This window comes from Liolophura sinensis, chromosome 4, assembly GCF_032854445.1.
Source record: "Liolophura sinensis isolate JHLJ2023 chromosome 4, CUHK_Ljap_v2, whole genome shotgun sequence".
Classification (NCBI taxonomy): domain Eukaryota; kingdom Metazoa; phylum Mollusca; class Polyplacophora; order Chitonida; family Chitonidae; genus Liolophura; species Liolophura sinensis.
In genome coordinates this window covers 23,478,379-23,489,312 of record NC_088298.1, presented here as the reverse complement: position 1 = coordinate 23,489,312, position 10,934 = coordinate 23,478,379, and the positions used below count along the sequence as shown (strand labels likewise).

General features: G+C 41.8%; 1 protein-coding gene across 3 annotated transcripts in view; it reads right to left on the bottom strand.

Annotated features, from left to right (window-relative positions):
• The window catches only part of LOC135464976 (puromycin-sensitive aminopeptidase-like), an 84,349-nt gene that overhangs the window by 6,176 nt on the left and 67,239 nt on the right, over positions 1 to 10,934 (bottom strand). For 2 of the 3 annotated variants that reach the window (XM_064742567.1, XM_064742566.1), the window contains exons 18-22: positions 7,642 to 7,784; positions 6,845 to 6,901; positions 5,443 to 5,550; positions 3,770 to 3,922; positions 283 to 330 (exon numbers count right to left, since the gene is read on the bottom strand). In XM_064742567.1, coding sequence (XP_064598637.1) covers positions 283 to 330; positions 3,770 to 3,922; positions 5,443 to 5,550; positions 6,845 to 6,901; positions 7,642 to 7,784 — 509 coding nt within the window. The remainder of the gene's footprint in view (positions 1 to 282; positions 331 to 3,769; positions 3,923 to 5,442; positions 5,551 to 6,844; positions 6,902 to 7,641; positions 7,785 to 10,934) is intronic. The other variant, XM_064742565.1, reaches the window with a different exon arrangement.

The window sequence follows — 10,934 nt, the reverse complement described above, 5'->3', positions numbered from 1 at the left end:
AAATTTTCTGGGTGGTGCAATTAGACTGGTCAAAAACAAGTATAACAAACTGTTTCAAATGCTGCATTTACACTGTGAAAAGGGCTTTTCAACTGAATAGTTGATACAACAAATTTACATTCAAATAAATTTCTTAGTTTCCTCATATCAAGCATTATCACGTACAAATAATACACCACATATGGTCCCAAATATCCACCATACAAACATTACTATTGAACGTCCCTTTCTGATTTTAATTTTTGTTAGCAAGAGCCTTGCGCAACAGCATCCTTCACTCACCTCAACCTCTTGGGCTTTGTCTTCTGAAGCAAACCCATCGGTTGTGGTCTGGAAAGATAATGATCATCACCATAACATGTATGTACATGTATGTACACATGCTTGTGTTTTTATCATCACCATCACGTGTATGTATGTACACATGCTTGTGTTTTTATCATCACCATAACGTGTGTGTACGTATACATGCTCGTGCTTTTATCATCAACATAGCGTGTATGTATGTACACATGCTTGTGCTTTTATCATCAACATAACGCGTATGTATGTATACATGCTTGTGTTTTTATCATCACCATAACGTGTATGTACGTATACATGCTTGTGTTTTTATCATCACCATAACGTGTATGTATGTATACATGCTTGTGCTTTTATCAATCAACATAACGCGTATGTGTGTATACATGCTTGTGCTTTTATCATCACCATAACGTGTATGTATGTATACATGCTTGTGTTTTTTATCATCACCATAACGTGTATGTACGTATACATGCTTGTGCTTTTATCATCACCATAATGTGTATGTATGTACACATGCTTGTGCTTTTATCATCAACATAACGCGTATGTGTGTATACATGCTTGTGCTTTTATCATCACCGTAACGCGTATGTATGTATACATGCTTGTGTTTTTATCATCACCATAACGTGTATGTACGTATACATGCTTGTGCTTTTATCATCACCATAACGTGAATGTACGTATACATGCTGTGTTTTTATCATCACCATAACGTGTGTGTACGTACACATGCTTGTGCTTTTATCATCACCATAACGCGTATGTATGTATACATGCTTGTGTTTTTATCATCACCATAACGTGTGTGTACGTATACATGCTCGTGCTTTTATCATCAACATAACGCGTATGTACGTACACATGCTTGTGCTTTTATCATCAACATAACGCGTATGTATGTATACATGCTTGTGTTTTTATCATCACCATAACGTGTATGTACGTATACATGCTTGTGTTTTTATCATCAACAATAACGTGTATGTATATATACATGCTTGTGCTTTTATCATCACCATAACGTGTATGTACATATACATGCTTGTGCTTTTATCATCACCGTAACGTGTATGTAGTATACATGCTTGTGCTTTATCATCACCATAACGTGTATGTACGTATACATGCTTATGCTTTTATCATCACCGTAACGTGTATGTATGTATACATGCTTGTGTTTTTTCATCACCATAACGTGTATGTACGTATACATGCTTGTGCTTTTATCATCACCATAACGTGTACGTATGTATACATGCTTGTGCTTTTATCATCACCATAACGTGTATGTACGTATACATGCTTGTGTTTTTATCATCACCATAACGTGTGTGTACGTATACATGCTTGTGCTTTTATCATCACCATAATGTGTATGTATGTACACATGCTTGTGCTTTTATCATCAACATAACGCGTATGTGTGTATACATGCTTGTGCTTTTATCATCACCGTAACGCGTATGTATGTATACATGCTTGTGCTTTTATCATCACCATAACGTGTATGTATGTATACATGCTTGTGCTTTTATCATCACCATAATGTGTATGTATGTATACATGCTTGTGCTTTTATCATCACCATAACATGTACGTATGTATACATGCTTGTGCTTTTATCATCACCATAACGTGTATGTATGTATACATGCTTGTGCTTTTATCATCACCATAATGTGTATGTGTGTATACATGCTTGTGCTTTTATCATCACCATAACGTGTACGTATGTATACATGCTTGTGCTTTTATCATCACCATAACGTGTACGTACGTATACATGCTTATGCTTTTATCATCACCATAACGTGTATGTATGTACACATGCTTGTGCTTTTATCATCAACATAACGCGTATGTATGTATACATGCTTGTGCTTTTATCATCACCATAACGTGTACGTATGTATACATGCTTGTGCTTTTATCATCACCATCACGTGTATGTATGTATACATGCTTGTGCTTTTATCATCACCATAACGTGTATGTACGTATACATGCTTGTGTTTTTATCATCACCATAACGTGTATGTATGTACACATGCTTGTGCTTTTATCATCAACATAACGCGTATGTGTGTATACATGCTTGTGCTTTTATCATCACCATAACGTGTATGTATGTATACATGCTTGTGCTTTTATCATCACCATAACGTGTATGTATGTATACATGCTTGTGCTTTTATCATCACCATAACGTGTATGTATGTATACATGCTTGTGCTTTTATCATCACCATAATGTGTATGTGTGTATACATGCTTGTGCTTTTATCATCACCATAACGTGTACGTATGTATACATGCTTGTGCTTTTATCATCACCATAACGTGTATGTACGTATACATGCTTATGCTTTTATCATCACCATAACGTGTATGTATGTACACATGCTTGTGCTTTTATCATCAACATAACGCGTATGTGTGTATACATGCTTGTGCTTTTATCATCACCGTAATGTGTATGTATGTATACATGCTTGTGTTTTTATCATCACCGTAACGTGTATGTGTGTATACATGCTTGTGCTTTTATCATCACCATAACGTGTACGTATGTATACATGCTTGTGCTTTTATCATCACCATAACGTGTATGTACGTATACATGCTTATGCTTTTATCATCACCATAACGTGTATGTATGTACACATGCTTGTGCTTTTATCATCAACATAACGCGTATGTATGTATACATGCTTGTGCTTTTATCATCACCATAACGTGTACGTATGTATACATGCTTGTGCTTTTATCATCACCATAACGTGTATGTATGTACACATGCTTGTGCTTTTATCATCACCATAACGTGTATGTACGTATACATGCTTGTGCTTTTATCATCACCATAACGTGTATGTATGTACACATGCTTGTGCTTTTATCATCACCATAACGTGTATGTACGTATACATGCTTGTGCTTTTATCACCACCATAACGTGTATGTATGTATACATGCTTATGCTTTTACGTTGTATTCAACAATTTTTTTAGTTGTAAGACAATGACTAGTCATTACGTATGCGTACATTCATCGATTCATTTTCAGTCTTTTGCTCACCAGTTTTTACCACTTATATTGTTACATAATACTGGGGAAAAGAACAAAAACTATCCCTCGCCCCTCCCCACCCCCAACAATCCAGATGACTGCTTGAAGCAAACCCGTTTATTTCATTGGTGTTCAATGCCGTACTCAAGAATATTTAATTCAAATGATGGCAGTCAGCATTATGGTGAGAGGAAACCGAGCAGAGCCTCGGGGAAACCCATGACCATCTTGCTGATTGCTGGCAGACATTCCCACCGAAAACCAGAGAGGAAGCCGGCATGAGCTGGACTTGGAACTCGCTGTGACTGAATCAGTGAGAAGCTCCTGGGACACTGCTATACACTAGCATACTAGGTCATACAGGCTCCCACTTCTTGGAATCAACTCACCTTGACGAGTCTGGAGAGCAGGAATCCACCCTTGTACCTGTTGTGAAGTGTGGACCAATTGGACTTGACAAACTCCCAGGCCAGTTCTCTCCCCTGAGCACTCCCTGTCACTCCAGCGATGACAAACACGGTGTCCTGCGAGCGAACTTTGTCCTGTGGAGCGGAGACAAAACAGAGTCAAGAAGTTACAGCAATCTTTAAGTTCCACATACATTTAAGAAGTTCCAGGGGTGATATACATATCTACGACGGGGAGTGGGAGTTCTATGGGTGAGATACATATCTATGACGGGGAGTGGGAGTTCTATGGGTGAGATACATATCTGTAAAGGGGAGTGGGAGTTCTATGGGTGAGATACATATCTATGACGGGGAGTGGGAGTTCTATGGGTGAGATATATTTCTATGACGGGGAGTGGAAGTTCTATGGGTGAGATACATATCTATGACAGGGAGTGGGAGTTCCATGGGTGAGATACATATCTATGACGGGGAGTGGGAGTTCTATGGGTGAGATACATATCAATGACGGGGAGTGGGAGTTCTATGGGTGAGATACATATCTATGATGGAGAGTGGGAGTTCTATGGGTGAGATACATATCTATGACGGGGAGTGGGAGTTCTATGGGTGAGATACATATCTATGACGGGGAGTGGGAGTTCTATGGGTGAGATACATATCTATGATGGAGAGTGGGAGTTCTATGGGTGAGATACATATCTATGATGGGGAGTGGGAGTTCTATGGGTGAGATACATATCTATGACGGGGACTGGGAGTTCTATGGGTGAGATACATATCTATGACGGGGAGTGGGAGTTCTATGGGTGAGATACATATCTATGACGGGGAGTGGGAGTTCTGCGGATGAGGTTTATACACCAAGGAAACAAGCATACTGTAAGGACCACTGTGCCACAAATAGTTGTCCTTCAGTTCACAGGGCTTAACAGGAAGGTATTTAATAAGGGTTCGCACAGCTTAAAACAAAATAAATTTAAGGGCTTAAGAGATTAAATTCAAGCACCTATCAGAATTCAAAACTGAAGCAAAATATGTTGAATGTCACACTCACACTCACACTCACACACAGGCCCCCTGTCTCACCTGGACATGGAATAAACCCCAGTTATAATGATGTGTGTGAATGACATTGTCCTCCCTCCCCACTTTTGAAACACCAACTCCCATGCTGGCAACTCTAAACTCAGTTTGTGTAAAACAGTTAGCAGTTGGGCTGCTCTTCACCTTCATTCCCTAACTTTCCGCAATGAAAAATCACATACACTCCCACGATTTTCGGCCTCACCAGTTGGGCTGTTTGTCAAGAGTGACCTCCCCTATCATGTACATATTAAACAGGTTAACCTCTAGTTTGTAAAGTAATGGCCACTCGCGGCAAAACTTACATTTCCCCCGCATTTTTACATGTATCGGCCCTATTAAGAATGGTCAGAATAATTCTCTATCATATGCAGCCAAGCTGGTGGAAGTATCAGTCACTATTGCAACTCGTGTGCCTATACTATAAGTATCCATGATCCAGGGCCACAAACTTCAGTTATGTATGCGGCCCTGGAACAGTACCACTAGGATGTTGCAAGATACGAGTAAACCAAGCTGCAGTGTGCAGCGGACACTGAAGTTGGCTGACAAAATCAGTTACTCACAGATAGAGCGAAGTCGAGAACTTTACTCTGTAGCTCTTTGGTTGCTACACAGCCCAGTGCTCTCTGGATGCGGTCCCTCTCCTCCTGTGAGTCAGCCTTGTCAAACAGCTGTGAAAAAAGAGAAAACACGATATTGCTTCTTGTTTGTCTGGTGTTTAAACGTTATTTTGGTCATGTGACAACAGTGTCTCCTTAGAGCAGACTGGTCCCACTTTAACAAAACTTTGCAAACCAATTTTTCGTAACATTACTCATAAATAACACAACCTTTAGGTGATATAACCTAGATAATATTTATCAAAAATGTCACAAATTTGATCTAGTGTTTTGTGGAAGTGTTTAAAAGGCACAGACTTAGTCAGAATTGGAAATCAGGCTATCTCATTTCAAATTTTCCCCCTATATTTCTTTCGTGTTCATACTGTCAAAATAGGGCATCTCAAAAATGTCAAGACACCACTACTCCCCCCCCCCCCCCACACACTGGCTAACACACTAAACCTATGTTCCAATTACCTTAAATATTAAAATGCCAAATTATATGCATAATTCATATATTAATTTTGGTGAAAAGTAGTTTATAATAGTGGAGTTGTTTAAAGTTCGCACTGTTTTACTGCTGAAGGTCAAAAATGTCATACTGTGCTATACGTCCTGTTAGAAATGTTCATCAACTCTACACTGTTACCTTTACGATAATAACATGGGTCCTGGTGAAAAGTTTCACACAAAAGTCATTTAGAACAGACAAACAATTGTAAAAATTGAGGTTCTGAATGTTTGTGAACCTATGAAGTTCCCGAGGAAAAGCATCGTCATCTGTGCATTCAGGAAATGGTGAGACAAGTGCTCCGCACATGATGCAGAACAACTATTTCTACCTTTTGCGACAAAAGAGTTCGAAATCGAAACGCCCTAGTAGTATCAGTTCATTATTGGACAAGACAAAGTGGACACTGTCATAATATGTATTCATTTGATGGGTGTTTTATGTTGCACTCAAAAATATTTCACTTCAATGATGATAGGCAGCATTATGGTGAGAGAAAACACGGGCAGAACTCTGGGAAGCTCCATCAGGATACAGTACTCCCTGACATTTGAAACACAGACAATTATGCACTTATTTGTTTATTTGATTCCAGCTTCACATCTTACTCAAGTATATTTCACAGAAGCCTGCATAATGGTGGGAGGAAACCTTGGTTAGGGCAAAGCCCATGATAATCAGTTTGCTGTAGGCCTTTCCTCGCACGCAGGGAAAGGAAGCCAGCACAAGCTGGACTTGGAACTACATAGATGAGAGGGTTCCAGCAAGCTAACCCCATGGCCATGGAGGCCCTTACGTATGTCAATATTGTTTTGAACATATTGGTGTGGAAAATACAGATTTTGTACTTACCTGTAGGAATTTGTTGAATGTTTCTTGATCTGCCTGTGACAACACAGTGATGTACACCTGAAATCAGTCCAAAGGGTTTATTTCAGCCTACAGGTATTTCATGACCAATTCTTTAATAACATATGTATATATACATGCATTTGTTTGATGCAACAATCTGACTGCTGTTTTATGCCGCACTCAAGGATATGTCACTTCAGTGAGTGCAGTATGTCAAACGGTGGTCTGGTAATGGGGATGATGGGTTAGGGCGCACTGATTTATTTATTTGATTGGTGTTTTACGCCGTACTCAAGAATATTTCACTTATACGACGGCGGCCAGCATTATGGTGGGTGGAAACCAAACACAGCCCGGGGGAAACCCACAACCATCCGCAGGTTGCTGCCAAACCTTCTCACGTACGGCTGGAGAGGAAGCCAGCATGAGCTGGACTTGAACTCACAGCGACCGCATTGGTGAGAGGCTCTTGGGTCATTACGCTGCGCTAGCGCGCTAACTGACTGAGCCACGGAGGCCCCCAAATATACCATTGAAAATCGATAACAACATGCTTATTAAATGATTTTAACATTACGCATAATACATGTACGATTCCCTTATTTACAGAAAAGCAACCAATCAGGCTATTCCTGCAGAATATTTTTGCTCAGTGCATACACATTTTATGCAAAATCTCTGGTATAGCCTCTTTAACTTTAACAAAAAAAAAAAAAAAAAATAAAGAATCAAAAAGAGAACTAAACTTTTGGTCCATATTATTCTACATTCGTCCCCCACCGCACAAGAAGACTTACTGGTGAGCGCAGATCCGCAGGTAGAACTTTAGCCCCAGTGTAGTGAGCTTCAAACCTGGCCTTAGCCTCCGTGACCGTGGTTTCGTGTCCGTACCTCCCAAGGCGAGTGATCACAAGCTCTCTCAGCATGGCTACCAGAGGACCTGCCACAACAACATGTCAACATTCAAAAGGCAGCAAACACAAGCTCCCTCAGCATGGCTACCAGAGGACCTGCCACAACAACATGTCAACATTCAAAAGGCAGCACACACAATCTCCCTCAGCATGGCTACCAGAGGTCCTGCCACAACAACATGTCAACATTCAAAAGGCAACAAACACAAACTCCCTCAGCATGGCTACCAGAGGTCCTGCCACAACAACATGTCAACATTCAAAAGGCAGCAAACACAAACTCCCTCAGCATGGCTACCAGAGGACCTGCCACAACAACATGTCAACATTCAAAAGGCAGCACACACAATCTCCCTCAGCATGGCTACCAGAGGTCCTGCCACAACAACATGTCAACATTCAAAAGGCAGCAAACACAAACTCCCTCAGCATAGCTACCAGAGGTCCTGCCACAACAACATGTCAACATTCAAAAGGCAGCAAACACAAACTCCCTCAGCATGGCTACCAGAGGACCTGCCACAACAACATGTCAACATTCAAAAGGCAGCACACACAAGCTCCCTCAGCATGGCTACCAGAGGTCCTGCCACAACAACATGTCAACATTCAAAAGGCAGCACACACAAACTCCCTCAGCATGGCTACCAGAGGTCCTGCCACAACAACATGTCAACATTCAAAAGGCAGCAAACACAAACTCCCTCAGCATGGCTACCAGAGGACCTGCCACAACAACATGTCAACATTCAAAAGGCAGCACACACAATCTCCCTCAGCATGGCTACCAGAGGTCCTGCCACAACAACATGTCAACATTCAAAAGGCAGCAAACACAAGCTCCCTCAGCATGGCTACCAGAGGACCTGCCACAACAACATGTCAACATTCAAAAGGCAGGAAACTCAAGCTCCCTCAGCATGGCTACCAGAGGACCTGCCACAACAACATGTCAACATTCAAAAGTCAGCAAACACAAACTCCCTCAGCATGGCTACCACAGGACCTGCCACAACAACATGTCAACATTCAAAAGGCAGAACACACAAGCTCCATTAAGCATGGCTACCACAGGACCTGCCACAACAACATGTCAACATTCAAAAGTCAGCAAACACAAACTCCCTCAGCATGGCTACCACAGGACCTGCCACAACAACATGTCAACATTCAATAGGCAGCACACACAAACTCCCTCAGCATGGCTACCACAGGACCTGCCACAACAACATGTCAACATTCAAAAGGCAGCAAACACAAGCTCCCTCAGCATGGCTACCAGAGGACCTGCCACAACAACATGTCAACATTCAAAAGGCAGAACACACAAGCTCCATTAAGCATGGCTACCACAGGACCTGCCACAACAACATGTCAACATTCAAAAGTCAGCAAACACAAACTCCCTCAGCATGGCTACCACAGGACCTGCCACAACAACATGTCAACATTCAATAGGCAGCACACACAAACTCCCTCAGCATGGCTACCACAGGACCTGCCACAACAACATGTCAACATTCAAAAGTCAGCAAACACAAACTCCCTCAGCATGGCTACCACAGGACCTGCCACAACAACATGTCAACATTCAATAGGCAGCACACACAAACTCCCTCAGCATGGCTACCACAGGACCTGCCACAACAACATGTCAACATTCAAAAGTCAGCAAACACAATCTCCCTTACCTGTCACAACAACATGTCAACATTCAAAAGTCAGCAAACACAATCTCCCTCAGCATGGCTACCAGAGGACCTGCCACAACAACATGTCAACATTCAAAAGGGAGCACACACAATCTCCCTCAGCATGGCTACCAGAGGACCTGCCACAACAACATGTAAGCATTTAAAAGGCAGCAAACACAAGCTCCCTCAGCATGGCTACCAAAGGACCTGCCACAACAACATGTCAACATTCAAAAGGCAGCAAACACAAACTCCCTCAGCATGGCTACCACAGGACCTGCCAGAACAACATGTCAACATTCAAAAGGCAGCAAACACAATCTCCCTCAGCATGGCTACCACAGGACCTGCCACAACAACATGTCAGCATTCAAAAGGCAGCAAACACAAGCTCCCTCAGCATAGCTACCAGAGGGCCTGCCACAACAACATGTCAACATTCAAAAGTCAGCAAACACAAACTCCCTCAGCATGGCTACCAGAGGGCCTGCCACAACAACATGTCAACATTCAAAAGTCAGCAAACACAAGCTCCCTCAGCATGGCTACCACAGGACCTGCCACAACAACATGTCAACATTCAAAAGTCAGCAAACACAAGCTCCCTCAGCATGGCTACCACAGGACCTGCCACAACAACATGTCAACATTCAAAAGGCAGCAAACACAAGCTCCCTCAGCATAGCTACCAGAGGGCCTGCCACAACAACATGTCAACATTCAAAAGTCAGCAAACACAATCTCCCTCAGCATGGCTACCAGAGGGCCTGCCACAACAACATGTCAACATTCAAAAGTCAGCAAACACAAGCTCCCTCAGCATGGCTACCACAGGACCTGCCACAACAACATGTCAACATTCAAAAGGCAGCAAACATAAGCTCCCTTAGCATGGCAACCAGAGCACCTGCCACAACAACATGTCAACATTCAAAAGTCAGCAAACACAAACTCCCTCAGAATGGCTACCAAATGACCTCCTAGAGTAACATGAAAAGATTAAAAAAGGAGCAAACACACACAAACAAAAAAGTATACAAGTATTTATTTGAAACTTTAAAAACTTTTCTCTTGTGTGATGGCTCCCAGTTTTATGAGTGGTGGAAACTGGAACCCCCTGTGTACACTCCTGACCTTTGTTGAGTTACTGACAAACAATCATTTGTGACAGGTGCCACGTTAGTGGCAGGTAAGAAGTCTAACCTGAACTTCATGCCAGGTCATATAAACAAGCACCTGCTACCTCTTCTTACCGCCAAGTCCCTGAGAATGATTAAAGAAAGCACATCCCGAAACTGGGATCAAATTTCCACCTTGTGTGATCTGGTGATTGAAAGACAAGCAACCTAATCACTCCTCCACAAGCTACTACCTTAAAACAGGTAGTCTTCAAGAAGGTTTAACATCAAATTCATAGGTGCATTTTGATGCATCTATTTGTCAGTTGCAAAGAACACAAATTTTATTTGATATGAAGCTTTA